Source organism: Onychomys torridus, chromosome 2 (genome assembly GCF_903995425.1).
Source record: "Onychomys torridus chromosome 2, mOncTor1.1, whole genome shotgun sequence".
NCBI classification, from domain to species: domain Eukaryota; kingdom Metazoa; phylum Chordata; class Mammalia; order Rodentia; family Cricetidae; genus Onychomys; species Onychomys torridus.
In genome coordinates this window covers 159,121,035-159,139,271 of record NC_050444.1, presented here as the reverse complement: position 1 = coordinate 159,139,271, position 18,237 = coordinate 159,121,035, and the positions used below count along the sequence as shown (strand labels likewise).

The following is an 18,237-nucleotide window of genomic DNA, read 5'->3' as shown; positions in this document are numbered from 1 at the left end:
AGGTGCCTGTGGTGAACAAGGGTGCCGTATGGAAGGTCCAGCAGGCCTCAGTGGTCGTGTTATATTGAGCATTTGTATTAGGCAGGTTTCTTTAGAGGAACAGAACCAACAGTGTATGCATGTGTTATTAAAAGGGGATTCATTAGCCTGGCTTATAGAATGGAGATGCATGGTCCAAAGTGGCCATCTGTATGCTGGAGAGGCTGAGAATCTGGTAGCCGTCTAATCAAGGAAGGCAGCTCAGCAGTCCAAACCAGTCCTGGTCGCCCAGAAGCTCCTTGTGGAGTGGCTGGTGGTAGATCCGAGTTGAAAGGCCAGCAGAGCTGCGAGGATAACATCAGCAGAGTATCAATCACAGTGACAGGTGGCAGCAGCAGTGACAATTGAGGCACTCAGGACATTTTTTCCTAGTGCTACTTTTTCCAATTTATTTATTTTTTGTTTTTTGAGACAGGGTTTCTCTGTGTAACAGTCCTGGCTATCCTGGAGCTCAATGTGTAGACCATGCTGTTGGCCTTGAACTTTGCCTGCCGCTTGCCTACTGAGTGCTGGGACTGAAGGTATGCAGGAGCACACCATGGAACTGTATTGATTGTCACAGGGCACTTCATTTCTGCGGCTCCCCCGCCCCCACCCCAATACCTGGCACAGAACAGGCGCTTGCAGTATCAGTACATTGTGCTTGTTGAATGAAGACAGTGAGCTCAAGACAGGCCTCTTACCCTAAATTCCAGGATGCTTACTTAGTTCAAGTGTCCTTCAAGGCCTTTTCCTGGGGCAGGCTGGCCTTCTGACGGTGACAGGGAGAAAGGAGACCCGCTAACAGGAGTATTACAAACACGGTGCCCTTCAAAACACTACGGTAACACACCTCCATGCAGAGCTCTGGGTTCAATCCGCAGTACCACACAAACTGTGTATGCTGGAATATGCCTATAATCCCAGTATTAGGGAGGTAAAGGCTGCAGGTTTGGAAAGGACTCAATCTAAGATCATCCTCATGACATAGCGGTTTGAGGCCAATCTGAGCTACATTACGTTTTGACTCTCTCTCTCTTTTTTTTTTTTTTTTTAAAGATAGGGTTTCTCGGGGTTGGGGATTTAGCTCAGTGATACAGCGCTTGCCTAGCAAGCGCAAGGCCCTGGGTTCGGTCCTCAGCTCTGGAAAAACAAAACAAAACAACAACAAAAACCAAGATAGGGTTTCTCTGTGTAGCCCTGGCTGTCCTGGAATTCTCATTAAACTCACAGAGAACTCCTGCCTCTGCCTCCTGAAAGCTGGGATTAAAGGCGTGCGCCACCATGCCCGGCTAATTTTGGTTTATATTTTATAGGACCAGATTTTTGTTATCTATATTATAATTTTGCCAGCGACTTTTCTCTCTCTGTCCCCACTCTTTTAAATCTTTGCCTTCCAATGCCTCTGGCACAAAGTAGGCACTTCAAAAAGACTTGAAGTGTTAAAGAAAGCAGGCATAATAGGGGTCGCCTGTAAATCAACCCTCCCCCACTAGCCGAGAGGATCCCTTAGTCTGAAGCAAGGGTAGGCTTCATATGATTTTCTCTTAAAAAAAAAAAAAAAGCTTGAAAGATGGAATGCATTGCCCTCGTCGCTTGTCCCGCCCACCCGCAGCCACTCAAGGCTTCATAATCATCCGGAATTTACGTAGCTGGGCCACACTGACCAATCGGAACCTGTAGTTCTGGTACTTTCCATTCAGTAAAATTCGAGTTGGTTGACTTGACATTATCAACAAATCGGCAACGAGGGGCCATTAGCCCCACCCCCAAATTGAAACTGCCGCTTCCGGATGCGAAATAACGTTTGTCTGGTGTCCGGCCCGGCAATTGGCCAATCAGGACAGCTGACTGGGATCCCGCCCCAGCATTACCCAATTAGGACAACTGTCGAGGCCCCACCCAGAGGGGGCGGAGCCCCGGGCTGCTGGGGACCTGGGCTTCCGGGTGGAGAGCGTCCAAGTCCTTTTATCCAAAGCCGCCCCTGATCTTGGGACCAGAGAGGTGTGCCTACGTCCAGCTAGACCAGGTAGAGAAAGGGCAAGCGTTCAGGCCCGATGTGCCTGGTGCTCGTGACTGAGAGTCTACAGTCTGCTTCTCTGCTCGCCCCCTGCAGACTGCATGGAGACCGAGTCCCCAGGGGCGTGTAGGGTGGCAGGGCTGGGACAGAGCAGGCAGGGCTTCTGACCCAACCAGCTCTGGTGCTGGTGGAGGAGTCTGGAACTGTGGTTGTAAAGGAAGTGGGAAGCGCTTCCCTACACTGCAGACATCCCTTGCAGAAAGGAGGTGTCTCTGAGCTGGACCTCTGAAGGACCAAAGATGGCAGGAGCAGAGGGAGGTTTCCCAGGAACCTACCAACCCTGTCAGAGCCAGGCTTTCCTAGTGCAGACCCTTAGTCCGGAGTCATATGCCAACCAAGGTCTGTTTGCCCAGAGAACAGCCAACAGAGCAGAGCAAAGATTCCACACAAGTGTAGCTGGTTCACCCATGAGTGTATTGGGGTCACTTCGAGAACTTATATGACCCAAACCCACCTAGCATGGGTTTGCATTCACCCCTGTACAGCTTGCAGGCGGCTCCGGTCTAAAGTTGTTTAAAGCAACCTTAAAACGTTTGCAACTTTCTGAGGAGACTCCCTCCTTCCACCAGGAGGGAGATGCTTGAATGTCAGGGGGAGTAGCCGCTGCACAGCAACCAGGAACCCACATATTAGTTCAGACCCTTATTTTGACACTTAGTTATGTGACCTTGGGGTACAGGTGCAAAGGAAGGAGGGAGGGAGGGAGGGAGGGAGAAGGAGGGAGAGAGGGAGGGAGGAAGGAAGGAAGGAAGGAAGATTGTCTGGGGGTAGCTTTGTGTCAGAGAACAGGCTTAATGCTGCAGGTCTGGGGTTCAGTGTCAGCACCAGATATCACGTTACTAATCTTTGAATTAACACTCTGTACTAGTCTCTAATTTTAAAAACAATTTTTTATTTGTGTGTGGTATGGGCAGGCCCATGCCATGACACATGTATGGAGGTAAGAAGGCGATCTGTGCCCACTGAGCTATCTCACAGGCCCCAGGAATCAGATCACACAAGGAAGGCCCAATGGAAGTCAGTCTCTCAGCAGGCAAGCATTTCCTGTTGTCCATATTCATTCAAAACAGCCCTGCACAGCGTTCTGAGGTGTGGTCTTTTGGGGAAAGAAACAGCGAATTCCAGACATCCTGGCTGGCTTAGTAGTAATGGACATTTATCGAGTGCTGTACTAGGAGTTGATCATGCACTGTCCTGTTACCCTAGTGACAGAATGGTAGGTAATCAGGTTAGGGCAAGAGGCACAGAGAGGTTAACTAACCAGGGTGAGACTGCACAGTAAGAGAATCCTGGTGATGGTTGTAATTCAGGCCTGTGTGACAGGTTCCTTCCCTCATGTTTTGTCATTGATCCTTTGACTTCAGGTAGAACCTAGCCTGAGCACCTCCTGTGAGTATCCTGCAGCCCAGAGCCAGTGACATTGCTGTGAAAAGCTGTGACCTATGCCCAAGATGGCAGAGACTAAAGACCCCGTTCAGCTTCGGCTGCTCAGCCTGGAGCTGATGAAGCAGCTGTGGGCTGGGCATGATGCCATGTGTCGGTCAGTGGCCAGAGTAGTGTCAAAGGTAGGTGGTCCCCCTGGCAATGCCCAGGTGGCGAAGAAAAGACTGCCTATCCCCTGTGACTGTGTCCAAGCTTCCAGGGTCAGCCTTATGTTGCAAAACTGAGGCCTTGGGAGGGAGAGACTGGGCTGGGACACCCAGAGGACACAGCAGAATGAAGACCTATGTGTCCAGAGCGAGCCGGAGTGGGTGGGCACTGGCCAGGCTGCTGCTTGGGTAACTTGACCTGTTTCTTGCAGTCAAACCTGGACTATAGCAGCAGCAGCAACTTAGAAATGCCACTGTCCCAAGAGAGTTCTTCCACCGCCTCAGTGGCCCCAAGCTCACAGGACCCACTGGACAGCCATCGAGGAGACACCTTTGACATGTCCCGGTATGGCAAGGACAGCTGCAGAGTGGACTCTCTTCCACCTGCCACATGCCAACACCCGGAGCGCCAGGATGGACTGTGGCCTCCCTCAGTACCCTTGCTAGCCACCAAAGGCCTGAAGGAGCCTTTGGTCGGACCAAAAGGTCTGGGACCTCACAAGACACAGGTCCCCAAATCCATCCTGTCACAACCAAGCAAGCCATCTAAGGTAACTCAGGAGTGCCCGAAAATCAGGGAGAGCTTGTTGAGCCTCAGTTTCCCTGTCTGACAAATTGTTCCTGGACAAGCCTCCCTTGTAGGGGGTGAGGCTTCCAGAAGGTCCAGTGAGGTGTGTCCAATTATTGCTATTAGTTCTTAGCACTTTGGGAAGAAGGAGGCACACCCTATCGTACAGATGGAAGGACTGAGGCTTGGAGCCCAGGCTTGTTCAAAGCGACACCAAAGTGGGGCCAGACTTACCTTCCGGTTTCTGAGCTCCCCAGCTGAGGTTAGCGCCACCCTGGAGTCTAAGTCAAGACACAGTGGGTTGTTCTCCTGAAATGGGGTCTCTTCTGGGCCAGGCCTGCTGATCTAGCCCATGCCTTCCTTGTCTACTTCCTCAGCCCAAAGTGACCTTCTCCCAAGAGTCTACAGTGCCTGAAAGTGACTGGCACTTCTCGCCATACCTGAGCGATGACTGGACAGCAGGTGAGTGGCGGGGTTGGACACACATGAAGCAGAATGAGTGAATGAATCAGGACTGCTCTATATTTAGGCATTTATAGAGGTCAGGCCCCTGCCCGACCCTAGTGGGCACATCTCCACTCTACTGCTCATCTCCTGGCACCCGAGGGCACCTGTCTTCCCGACAGCCCTGGCTGTCCTGGAACTCACAGAGACCCCTCAGTCTCTGCCTCCCAAGTGCTAAGATTAAAGGTGTATGCCACCACACCCCACTAAAAATTTTTTTAGACACACATAAGTAAAAATAAAATGTAATTTAAAAATATCTAATTCCACATCTGTAACCGGGATCCTGGTTTCCACCTCCTCCTCCTGTCTCTGTAAATGACAACTTGGTGAACTTAGGAAGTCAGGCTATGACCTTGGGCCCTGCCTCCCTTTTATCTGTTTCATGTCCTGACCATGAGTACATTCTCTAGACCTTCCTTAGTGCATTTCTAGAATCCACGATCTCCTTTTAACTGTCCCGCTTTCCCTCACCTCTCAGCTTCAAGGATGTGTCCTGTAAAAACATGGCCGACCTGATTTTGACACTCCGTCCCTGAGTCCTCTCAGACTCCATCCCTCCACCCCCGCCCTCTATTGTCCTCTGGTTGCATTTCCTTCCTGAGTTCCTCACACATGCCAAGCACCCACTTTCTTCACCTGCTGGGGTATCCTTTTGATTTATCCACCTGACTTTTCTGGTCTCTGCTCTGGTCACCTTCTCAGAGCCCCCTTGGAACTTCTGCCCTGTGGCACTCAGCCACCTGGCTCTGGCTTCCAGCTTCCCAGCAAGTGTCACCATTCAGTATCGCCTCACAGAGTTCTTGGTGACTAGTTAGTCTTTTGACCCGTTAGCATATAGCCTCCTCAGAGTGGGAACCTTGTCTAGCTTCCCACTCTTCCTCAGCTAGTAAGAATGTAAGCCAGGTGTGTGTCTATGATCTCTGCGCTGGGAGGTGGAGGCAGAAGTGTTGAATTGGAGGCCAGCCTGGGCTACATGAGACCTGGTCCCACCCCTCAAAAAAGTAGGTAGGACATGGAGGCATATGCCTTTAATCCCAGTACTCGAGAAGCAGAGGCAGTCCAGTCTCTGTTAGTTCAAGGCCAGCCTGATCTATATATGGAGTTCCAGGCCAGCCAGGGCTACATAGTTACTGTCTCTCTAATAAAATGAGTGTGTGACCCCTGTTAAGGGCTCTGTGAGGGAGTTGTCATGGGTGACCGACTATATCAGGACAGGCTGGTGCTCAAACAGAGCTGGTATTCACAGTGGGTAGAGTCCTAGAGGCGAGGTGGGGCCCCAGCCCATCTAGCTTAACTCACCAGTGGCGCTTTGCTCAACCCAGGGACCCTGGACAGTAGCTCCACAGTCACCAGTGAACCCGAGGCCTTCTTCTCCATGCTTCAGAGGTTTCGAGAAACCAACGAAGAGGACTGTGTTTGCAACTCCCCTGAGTAAACAAGGGTGCATGAGGAGTGTCGAGGGTGGGTAGGGGACTCTGTCACTCATCCTGCTTATCACCCGCCTCCCGCCCCCAGAGCTGTGTTCCCAGACCTGCAAGAGAGCAGTGCTGTAGAAGAGGCCCACGAGTGTGAGTGTGCCCCCGGCCACTCTGGGCTGGCCACTCAGGGAGGGCAGCCTGGTGTCTGAGCAGTGTGCGGTCCATTCTGGCCTGGGGCCTTGGCTGGCTTCGGTCCTGCCCTTTGGAACTGTCTGTCTCCAGCAGCTTTCGGAGATGGTGGGGTGTAGCTCTCACTGCCCCGGAGAGGACATTTCTCCCTGATCTTAGGTGTGGACCCAGGACTTTGGGAGGAGAGGGGCTGGGAAAAAAGTGGCACAGAGTGACTCCTCAATGGATGGTATGGCTTACGTGACTAGGAACAGCCAGAGCCCCTGGCAACAAATTCCCCGGCTTAGGGGGAACTGTGGTATCTCATGGGCCTCACAGGTGTGTACTGTTACCGTATCAACCGGCGCCTGTTTCCTGTGCCAGTGGACCCAGGTGCCCCTTGCCGCCTGTGTGGGGTACCCCGAGACCAACGGGGCCCTGACAATCTAATGGAGCCTGTGCAAGTCAGGTGAGTGTCAAGAGCATTGGAATTCCTAGCAGGTCCCAGTGGGCGGCTGCAACTAGGGTAGGGCGCAGAATGTGGCCCCTGCTGATTTCGATGCTTTACCTCTTACACAGGGTCAGCATCCCCCTCTCCATCCTGGACCCCCCACACCGGTATCGAATTCACAGACGGAAAAGCTTTGATTCATCCGACACTCTGGCTCTGCCTCGGGTAAGCTGCCGGCCCAAAGAGGCTAGACGCAGGCATATGTGGGCGGGATCCTGAGCTAGCCTTGAAGAGAGCTTGCTCCAGGGCTCCTTGCTAGCAGGCCTCTGGTTTCACCGGGCCGGTGTGGCACCTGCCCCCCATGTGGTGTCTAAGTTGGGTGTCTCCGTGGGCCCTATTCGATGAGTTCTTGGGTGCACGTGCATGGTTCTTAGGAGGGCTGTTTCCCAGAGTCACTGCAGCCACTGTCTTACCCCGCCTCACACAGGCCACAGAGGCAGAGTAGAGCTGGTAGGAGAGATGGATTCGAACCCAGACCTTTATGTTTCCATTGTGCATCCCATTTCCTAGTCAGAATGGAAGTCAAAGGGTATCCTGCTCATACCTGGTGAAGGACAGAGTAGCTGCAATTGGGGGAAGAGAAGAGGGAAAAGACCCTTTGGCTCCCCTATAAAGTGGGTAGAAAGGGAACATCCTCAGTGTTGGGGTCACGAAGATGGTTTAGTGAGGTCATGCAACTTAGGTGTCCAGGGCCAAGTCCAGCATGGAAAGGGCTCCATTAATATCCACATCATCCCATCCGTCTTGGGGAGGGTTGGAGTGGTCAGGTCAATAGGGACTGAGGTTGGGGTGACCTGGGTAACCAGTGGTTAGATACACCTGGTGCCCCAGGGAAGGAATCCACTGCTCAGGGGCTTTTCCACAGTTGGGGATGGCAGGAGCCTTTAACCTTTGCTCTCCACAGCACTGTCTGCTGGGCTGGGACATCCTCCCTCCAAAGCCTGAGAAAAGCTCTGTCCCCAAGAGTCTTGACCTGTGGTCCTCTGTTTCCTGTGGAACACAGCGCCGACATCTGTCAGCCACCAGCTCAGCCCGTGAGGTAGGGTCCAGGGTCTGTCCCAACCTGGGGTGGGAGGCGTCCGGGGCGTCCGGGTGAGACAGAGCCTATCAAGATGGGCGCTCAGGCCCTGACACGGTGTCCCTCCAACCTGGGCACTGCTTGCCACCTGCTCCAGTCTACTCAGGACGGTGGCCGTCACTCCAAGTGACCTATCCCCGAGTGACCCCCTAACATTTTCCCAGTCATCTACCCCTAGTAGCTCCCCAACACCTCCCTATTCACCTTCCAGGCCTTGCCAGCACGGGTCCTACCACCCATCTGGTCAGAGCCTCAGTTTACCCAGTTCCGCCACACCGACTAGAAGTGCTGTGGACTGACCACTCAGAAGGGACGATATTCTACCAGTACCATCAGCCTCCCCTGAGGAGGTGGCACCTGAGAGATGGAAGCCCTCAAGATGAGGCTGGATCCTCACAAGGTGGAAGTGGCTGTGCTGTGTTTCGTGGGCTGGGCAGATGGGAGGGTCCAGGCGTGGCCCTGGCCCTTCTGCTCCTGGGGTAGGAACTCCAGGGTGAAGGGAGAGGAGATGAGTGGTATGTAAATAAAGCTTTTGTCCCCAGTAACTTGCTTTTCCTGCTGGTCCCCTTGATGTCCAAGTGCCCTGGCCTCAACGGGTTTCACTTTGCCTAAGGGAGACACTAGCACCCATCATTGGAGTGTGGTTTCTTTTTCGTGTATTTTTTGTGGTAGGGTCTCTCATGGCCCAGGCTGGCCTGGCACTCACAATGTATCCAAGGATGACCTTGAATTTCTCTGATCCTCCTGAGTATTAGGATTACAGGCATGTGCCTCTGGGCCCTGCTCTGGCTTCTAGCTCTTTCTGTAACTTTCAGGTCTAGATAGATGGCTGACTACTAGACAAATGGAGTGGTTCTCCAAGGCAAGCTAGAGCCAAGGTCAGTGTTACAGTATCTCAGGCAGGGGAGATGGCTCAGTGGATAAGAATCCTTGCTATATAAGTTTGAGGACCTGAGTTTAAATCCCCAGGATGCATGTAAAAGCCAGATACTGAGTGTCTGTAATCCTCTGGGGAGATGAGAGATGGAAAGAGGAAGGCCTACAGCTCATGGGCCAGTTAGCCTGGTACATACCTGGGAAAACAACAAAGACACCCCCACTTCACGGTGGAAGGGGTCAGTCAACACCCAATGTGGCCTTCTGACTTTTTAATGCACACCATGGCATGTGTGCACCTGCATTCACACACACACACACACACACACACACACACACACACACACACACTCACTGAAAAATATGTCTCATATTGAGTGAGCGATCACTCTCCTTGATATCATTGGAAGGGTTCTCTTGAGGTCCCTGGCATCTACATGCCCATTTCTGGGCTCGGTTCTAGAAACTAGGTGACCCACAACCCTAGGTAGGATAAATTGGGAAACTGACAGTCAAGAAATTGGTTTCTGATGTCAGAAACAGATTTGGGATTTGGGAGTAGGGTCTTGTTTCTCCTATCCCTGTATGCTTTAGGTTGCATAATATTAAATTTCAGCTTTTCACGATGGAGATGATGGCTCAGAAATCAAGAGCACTGGCTGTTCTTCCAGTGGTCCTGAGTTCAATTCCCAGCAACCACATGGTGGCTCACAACCACTTATAGTGAGATCTGGTGCCCTCTTCTGGCGCACAGGCATATGTGCAGGCAGAACACTGTATACATAATAAATAAATAAATCTTTGAAAAATTTTGTTTTCAGCTTTTTCAAAAAAAAAAAAAAAAAATTTGAGAGATGGGTCCCAGCTAAGTGCACATAGTATTTGTGTTTGAATGGGAATATTCTCGGTATTCTCTGGCATGGGAAGGTTTACTCTCTAGTGTCCATGGGGTTTGGATAGGCTTAGGAGGTGTGGCCTAGTTGGAGGAAGTATGTCACTGGAGGTGGGCTTCGGGAGTGTGTTCTGTCCAGTTTGTGGTTTTAGATATGAGACCTCAGCTCTCAGCTGCCCTGCTGCCAGGCCATTCCCATCATTGTGGACTCTAACCTGGAACCCTGAACCCCAAATAAACCCTTCCCTCTCTGAGTTGCCTTGGTCGTGGTGTTTACCATAGCTGTGGAACAGTAACTAAGACACTGCTCCATCAGAGGGCTGGCATTGGAGCACTCCTATTGGGTGGCACACTGACGCCCGGGACTCCAGCTGCAGGGGATCCAACACCGGTCTCTAGCCTCTGGAGACACTTCTGCACATATAAGCACATACACATAATCTTTTTTTCTTTTAAGTTCTACTTTCAGGCTGAAGAAATGGCGCGGCAGTTGGTACAGGCTGTTCTTCCAGAGGTCCCAGGTTCAATTCCCAGCACCCACATGGTGTTTTGTAACTCTCTGTAACTTCAGTTCTAGGAACTCCGATGCCTTCTTCTGGCCTTTGCAGGTACCAGGCATGCATATGGTACACAGACATACATGTAGACCACACACCCATATGTATAGAAGAAACCCTTTTTAAAAAATGCCAGATTCATAGAACGAAAAAGAGCAAATGGGAACTTGAACCATTCAGAGGCACTTGCTCTCTCTCTCCTCTCTCTCTCTCTCTCTCTCTCTCTCTCTCTCTCTCTGTGTGTGTGTGTGTGTTGAGATCATGATAGCCCGGTTGGCTTCAAAGCCGTGGCAATCCTCAGGCCTTAGCCTGTGGCTGCTGAGATGCAGGTGTCTACCACCTTGCCCTTCTAAGCATGTGTCTTTTTGCTTTTTATTTAAAGTTTCTTAGCTTAGAGGGTTGTACTGTCCTGTGACTTATGTTCATGCAGCTGTGAAAATGCTTTTCTTTCATCTCCCATGTGTCAGGGTGACTCAGGTCATGCTGCAGTAAGGAGTTAATGCCCCAAACTGGTTTAATGTGAAGGTTTTTTATTTATTTATTTATTTATTTACTTACTTATATATTCATTCATTCATTCATTCATTCATTCATTCATTCATTCATATACATACAATGTCATACCTTTCACTTAAGAAACAATTTTCCCTATTTTGAGGCTGGAGAGATGGCTCAGTGGTGAAGAGTGCTTGCTGTTACAGAGGACCAGAGTTCAGTCCCAAAACCGACATGTGACTCCCAACCATTCATAATTCTGGTTCTGGGGAATCCAGCGCCCTCTTCTGGCCTATTCTCCCAGTGAGCATGCATACGCGGAGGCAAAACACTCAAACCCATGAAATAAAGATAAATGAATATTAAAATGTTTTTTTCATATGTCATCTCATTGTTAATTTCCACAGTAGAAAAATTAATGATGGCTTATATTTGTGAACAGATGATTTAGGACAGGTAAAACGCATCAGGTGATGATCTGTTTGGAATCGGAAAGGACAGTTTGTCCCTTAAAGGATCCGTCTGTTCTAGTGAGGGGTTGCACATGCTAACGTGTGTGAGTGGAAGTCAGGAGACAACGCTGTGGAGTCAGGTCTCTTCAGTCCTGGGGATCAAGCTCAGGTCGTCAGGCTTGCTAGAACCATCTTGTCAGCACAAGAATTGTTGCTCACTTCTCTCACTCCATCCGGGGAAACTCTGTCCCCTTTAAACTGGACCTCCTAATGTCTGTCTCCTCTTGCTGCTGGCAGCCATTATTCTTTCTGTATCTTTGGATTTGACTAGTCTAGGAACTTCATATAACTGGAATCAACCAACGGCTGTTCTTTGTTGACTGGCTCATTTCACTGTATATAATTTAAGTTTCATCCATGTTGCCATGTGTCAGGGTTTCCTTGGTAATTTTATTTTTTGGAAGGAAGTAAGTTTAGCAGGTATACTGCCAGGAGTGGCAGGGCTAGGCAATAGTAAGACTACAGCGTGCTTTGCTTTTTTCCTTCAGAATTTTCATTTTTGAAGATTGAATAATATTCCATTACGTGTCCATTCCACATTTTGTTTCACCATTCATATTTTTTTAATGAACCCAGCACTGACCTTGATTTCTCTTTATTGTATGTGCATTGGTGTTCTGCCTGCATGTATGTCTATGTGAGGATGTCAGATCCCTTGGAACTAGAGTTACAGTCAGTTGTGAGCTGCCATGTGGGTGCTGGGGATTGAACCAGGGTCCTCGGAAAGAGCACCCAATGCTCTTAACCTCTGAGCCATCTCTCCAGCCCCCAGCATGGGCCTGGAAGTCCTGATCCTCCTCCCTCTCCCTCTGCAGTGCCAGGATTACAGGTGTGTCTTCACCAGACCTCTTCCGTTTTCCCTCCAGTCCCTCCTGAGTGTGTATGTGGCATACACGATTATTTCCTTCTTCCAAGACAAGTATTCTATGATGCTCTGATGTTCTGGGAATTCACATTTTGGTCCAACCCCAGGTCCTCCTCAGCCTTGTTCTTGGCTTGCTCTGAGTATTTCAGCCCAAATGGGGGAAACAGAGCATGGCTTCAGAAACACTCCTGCCAGTATTGTGACCTTTGGTATATTGTGTGACCCCGTGAGCTGGCTTTCATCACCTATAAAACTGTGACAGTGCCGATAAGAGGTCACCCAGGGTGCTGCAGATTTTATCCCATGTAGTGTCTCGATGGTTTACTCTCATGGTCTCATGGCTGGGATCTGAGCTGGGGTCTCCATCCAGCATCATGAAAGAGGATCCATGTCGTAGCAGCCCATGGAAAAGTCAAGATACGATCAAGGTGTGGATTGCTTCTATGATTCCTGTGAAAGCACTATAGGTTGTAAGTTGGACCGTGGTAAGTAGGGGATGTTTGCACCGGGGAGATGTTAAGACTCTCCTCAGTTTTTCCTGTCCTCTGCTCTAGCCTGTCCGAACATCAGGATCATCCTGAAAAGGATAAGGTGCTGAATTCACTCTTGTTCAGCTTTCCCAGGCTTTTTGCTTTTGCCTGTCTGGGAACACACAGGGAATGCATCTTCTTGCCTGTTAGTTCTCAAACCTGAGAAAAACAGCTGAGGTGCCTATTTAATACATCAGAGCAGATCTGGCTGCCAGGTTCTCCCAGCATCCCTCAGTTCCTACCTGTTACAGGGTATGGCTGGCACACTTGCCCTCTACCCTGAACTCTCCAGCCCTTCCCCAGAGGCTCTTCCCATTAAAAAAAAAAAAATTTTTTTTTTTAAGATTTATTTATTTGCTATGTATACAGCATGTATGCCTGCAGGCCAGAAGAAGGCACCAGATCTCATTACAGATGGTTGTGAGCCACCATGAGGTTGCTGGGAATTGAACTCAGGACCTCTGGAAGAGATGACTCTTAACCTCTGAGCCATCTCTCCAGCCCCCAGGCCCTTTCTTTTATAAACCAGATTTTACCCACCCCTTTTGTACCTTTGGCCTCCTGACTGCTGTACCTGCCCCCCATCCCCCACCCTGAACCTTCCCATCTGCACCCCACTCAATCTTCCCACATGGGGCAGCTCAGCCTGATCATGTGCACTCTGGACCTTCCCAGATGTCTCTGTCTCTGGCTATGCTCTCCTTTTGTCTACAACAAACCTTCCCCTCCACTGTGCCTAGGAGCAGTCATATCTTTTCTTTCCCTTCTCTCTTTCTTTCTCTCTCTCTTTCTTTCTTTCTTTCTTTCTTTCTTTCTTTCTTTCTTTCTTTCTTTCTTTCTTTCTTTCTTTCTTCCTTTTTTGGTTGTTGTTGTTTTGAGACAGGGTTTCTCTGTGTAGCCCTGGCTGTCCTGGAACTCGCTCTGTAGACCAAGCTGGCCTCGAACTCATAGAGATCCTTCTGTCTCTGCCTCCTGAGTGCTGGGATTAAAGGCATGTACCACCACCACCCGTTGGTTTTTCTTTTTTTCATTCATTACCATTTTTGGACTCAGAGCTCTGTCCATAGAGGGGAAGAGGCTGTGGGTGACCAGGGCTTTCCCTGTGACCAGCACCTGAGCGCTGAGGTGTCTGTCTAGCACGGCTGAGGTGCACAGGAAACCGAAAGGGGGAATCCAGACTGATGTGGCCAGTGAGAGTGGCCTGAGGTTGTGCTCCACAGCAGCAGGAAGGTTCCTGCGGTGGTTTGGGTTGAAATGGAGCCAGCCTGGCAGGAACAGGTTATTCTTTGACTTTCAGAGAGACTGGACTTGAAAGGATGAGCCAGGTTAGCAGCACTGGGAGGCAGAGGCAGGCAGACCACTAAGTTTAAGGCCAGCCTGGTCTACAGAGCTAGTTCCAGGATAGCCAGGGCTACACAAAGAAACCCTGTCTTGAACAACAAAACAAAACAGCAAAAGCAAAAACAAAAAGCAAACCAACTCCTGGGTGGGGCCACACCTTGACCTTGACTGCTTGGCTCTGCACAGCTCTCATCTACTTTCACCTAAACCTCATGGCAGGACCCAAATGGACTTGGGGGATCACTGGATTTCTTTGTTCTTCTTCCCAATGTGGCCACATTGAATACATTGCCTTCTTCTGCTTTTCACAATGCTTTAAAATTGAGGAAAGGTGGCTGAATCTGGCTTATTAGGGCTGCTAGGTCCAGGCTTTGACCCCAATAACTCCTGTCAAAAGGTTGGTGAGCCAGCCAAGAATTGAACCTGAGATCTTCTGGTCGGCAGTCAGATAAAAACATTCCCATCGTGGCACAGATCTGAGTCCATCCTGACCGCAGAGTATTCCAGGCCCCTTCTGATCTGGTACTGACAGTGACAGGTTCCTCTTCCCAGACCCGAAAGTCCCTGAGACAGCAGAAACTGCTTGGATTTGCCAGCCCCTGCTGTTGGGACAGGTGCCTGCTCCCATGTTAAGGATGCTTGTGTCTGCTGGGCAGGGTTGGGGACACACCCTCAAGTCTCAGCCTGGGGAGGAAGATAGAGAAGGCCTGAAGAATTTTCCAGGTCTAAGATCTGGTGTGTCTGTGGGGTCCTCCCTGTTGAGGTAGGTGAGTAGGGACAAGGCTAGCTGAGGAAAAGCCCAAAGATTGACACATGATAGATGGACTATTGGCCTGCAGGTTCAGAAATCTTCCTGCTAAGTGTCGGGAAACCAACCGAGCCTGCACATATACATATGCACACCATGCAAATGACCCGTGAAAAGATCCAGTGATCCCGGCTCAGCCTCTGGAGCGAGACTTCAGTCTAGCCCTGGCACAATTCCCAGCTCATCTGTGTCTCCCCTGATAAGTCATTTCCTATGTCTGTCCATGTGTCTGCACCATCAGGGTTATCAGCAACACTTGCCAACTCCTCCACCTCCTTGGAGGCTTTGGTCCACAGAAGGAGAGGCAGCAGAGCCAACCCTCCTGTTCTCAGGGGCTCAGTGCTAGCTGTGGGTTGTGGGGCTCTGCCTGGGACTCAGTGTCCACCCTCACCCTTGGGCAAGTCAGGACTCTCCCTGAACCTGAGCCCGAGAGCTAGCTGTGGGTGGTGGGGCTCTGCCTTGGGTTCAGTGTCCACCCTCACCCTTGGGCACTCAGGAAACACTGAACCTGAGCCTGCTTCCTTGCCTGTCCGGTGGGTTCAAGCCCTCCCTGCATGGGGTGTTTGGAGGACGGAGTGTTACAACTGGGGAGAGGAAGGAGCCAAAGGTCCCCGCCGCCTGGCCATATGGACTCCTGAGAGCCTTTGGGTCACCACATGGGTATTTTCACCTCTGTCTCCCGACCCAGGCTGGGTGGGCTCACCAGATCCTCCTGCCCTGCTGGACTGGAACTCCTGAGAGAGGGGTCTCCGGGTGTAGACTGTCCCCAGCCTCTACCTCTCAAAGGCTCCATGATCATTGACACAGGGAGAGTTCACCACATTCGGAGTCCATGAAGGAGGCTCAGTAGTGGCCCCCAAAATGCATGCCACCTGGGACCTCAGAAAGTGACCCTGTGTGGAGGGAGAGTCTTCCTGAATCCATTGCAGGTGTCTTGAGGAGACAAGATGATCCTGTTAGGGAGGGCTCATCTCTAGCCATGGATGTCCCTTTGAGTGACAGGTGCTACAAATGGTGGCATATACTTATAATCTCAGCTTCTCACACTCTCTTATGTGAATGTAAACTGGAAAGAAGCTGTGTCTGCAGAAACCCATTGATTAGAACTACAGTTCTGTGGAGAGGTTGGAATGAGGCAGGTCTGAAGGCTAGTTACTTTATCTTGGACCAGTTCTAGCCCTCTAGAACAACCGTTCTTTGCCCACCCAACATCCTTCGACTAATAGATAAAAGCCTTTTAGAATCTATTAACTTGGTAGACCACCAGCTTCCTCCAACCCAAAAGCTCAGCTAGTATCTTGGGCATGTAGGAAAGCTTTCTCGTCTCACTGAACCTGCCTCTCTGATGTACTCACCAATGTATTTTAAACTTGCCTTTCTTTGTTCTGTAAACTATAAACTTCATGGACCTGCTTCCACTCTGGATCATGGAATTAGGGTAACCTAAATCTGTGAGTGGCTCCAGAATAAACTATATCTCTAATTCCCATTAAGAGAAGAGCTGTGGGTTTCTTTTCTTTTCTTTTCTCTTTTTTTTTTTTTTTTTTTGCACTTAAACGCACCTCCCTCATGTTCTTGTAGCCACACATGCCCCGACACACGTACTCAAGCACACACACACACACACACACACACACACACACACACACACACACGCACGCACACACACGTGCTGAGGAGGCACCACCTTCATTACCATGGCCCCAGAACTGAGTCATTTAACAGCCTTGGGGCTGTGTGTCTTTCACAGAAGCCGCCGTTGGGCTTCTCCGTAGCTGAGGCCTCGAACTCAGTTTCTCTTGGTCTCACTTTTCATTCTGACTGCGAAGGGCTGTTTTCGATCTCTCTCATGTGGTTTTGACAGAACTGTGGCTGGTGCTCAAACCTCAAGCCTCCAGGCCACCACCTGCTTCTTTGGTCAGTCCACTAGGGCTGGGAGAGGCCCAGGACTTCCCTGCTGGCCAGCCCAGTGGTTTGAGTGTTGGAAGGCAGAGAGGAAGGAGACCGGAAGACCAGAAATGACGTCATGGGGGAGGGAGTGTGGGGACAGACCCGTTAAGTATGTCATTTAAATTTCCTCCTCGTGGCCTGCTGAGGGACAGCCGATAAGTGCTGCTTCAGAGGATTATGAGAAGAGCTAGCTGGGAACGCCAGTGGGTTGCTTGGGGTCACCAGCTGATGGCAGAGCTTCTCCAGGATGACTGCCATGTGGACACCCCATCCTCCGCCATCAGATTTGGGGGAGTCTTCCTGTTGGCGCTCACACACTCTTCCTGCAGCTGTGTGGGATGCTTGGAAGCAGCTGTATTATTACTTATCCCCCCCTCTCTTCCTCCCCTGTACTCTTCTGTTTCCCTTTCTTCCTCCTTCCTTTGCTGGGAATTGAACTCAGGGCCTCATGCACACTAGGCAAGCACTCTACTCCTGGATTATACCTCTGGCTTTTCTTTTTTCCGATGTGACTTTGAACAAGTCACTTCTAAACTCAGTATCTTTTTTTTTCTTTTGAGACAGGTTCTCACTATGTAGCTCTGGCTGGCCTCAGACTCAGAGATCTTTATGCCTCTATCTCCTGAGTTCTGGGATTAAATAATGTACATCACCATGCCTGCCTCAACTCAGTATCTTCTTTTAAGCATTTATTTTTTTTTAATTTATGTGTATATGCCTATATAGGTATATGTAGTGTGTGGGGGGGTGCCCAATATGAGTGCTGAGAACCAAATTCGGGTTCTCTGGAAGAGCAACAAGCACTCTTACCCACTGAGCCATCTCTCCAGCTTCCTCAACTCAATATCTTATCTACAAAACACCTTCTATAATGCCCGCTTTGTGTGGTGTGGAGCAGAGAAATGAGCATGGACCTAACTGTGCCCCTAAACCCCAACTTGTGCATCCAAGCTCTGGACACCCCATCACATGACTGTATCTGGAGGGAAAGCCTTTAGGAAGGTGAGCAGGTTTAGGTGGGTTTCTGCTCCGGTAAGATTGCTGTCCTTTGAAATGGGCCCTCAGCAAAGTGCAAGCACGAAAAGGTTGTATAGGAGCCTGTGAGAGGGTGGCTGTCTACGAGCCAAGGACAGAGACCCTCAGGAAAGCCAGACCACCAACGCCTGATCTTGGCCTTCAGCCTCCTGAACTGGGAGCAGTGAGATTTCTATTGAGTAAACATCTTAGTCTCTGGTGTCTTGTCCCTGGCAGACCAATGGAAGCTACTCCAGGACCACTGTCCCCAGGCTCAAATGTTTGAGGCTAGAACTAGTTTAGACTTCAGGAATTTTATAGATTTGCATACACAAGGAGACATCTTGGACACGAGGCACAAATCCAAACACACAATTCAAATGTGCTGTATACACATGCAGCTATGACCAAAAAAAAAAAAAAGGCCTTACCCAGGGCTAGTGAGACGGTTCTTCAGGTA

At 50.1% G+C, this 18,237-nt stretch overlaps 1 protein-coding gene across 1 annotated transcript; it reads left to right on the top strand.

Moving 5' to 3' along the window:
* Positions 1-1,938: 1,938 nt before the first annotated feature.
* Positions 1,939-8,667, top strand: LOC118578196 (migration and invasion inhibitory protein). The gene is made up of 10 exons (XM_036178924.1): positions 1,939-2,047; positions 3,463-3,663; positions 3,900-4,238; positions 4,633-4,717; positions 6,085-6,193; positions 6,278-6,330; positions 6,688-6,817; positions 6,928-7,024; positions 7,764-7,898; positions 8,149-8,667. The coding sequence occupies exons 2-10, from the start codon at positions 3,541-3,543 to the stop codon at positions 8,218-8,220; spliced, it is 1,143 nt and encodes a 380-aa protein (XP_036034817.1). The 5' UTR covers positions 1,939-2,047; positions 3,463-3,540; the 3' UTR covers positions 8,221-8,667.
* Positions 8,668-18,237: the final 9,570 nt, after the last annotated feature.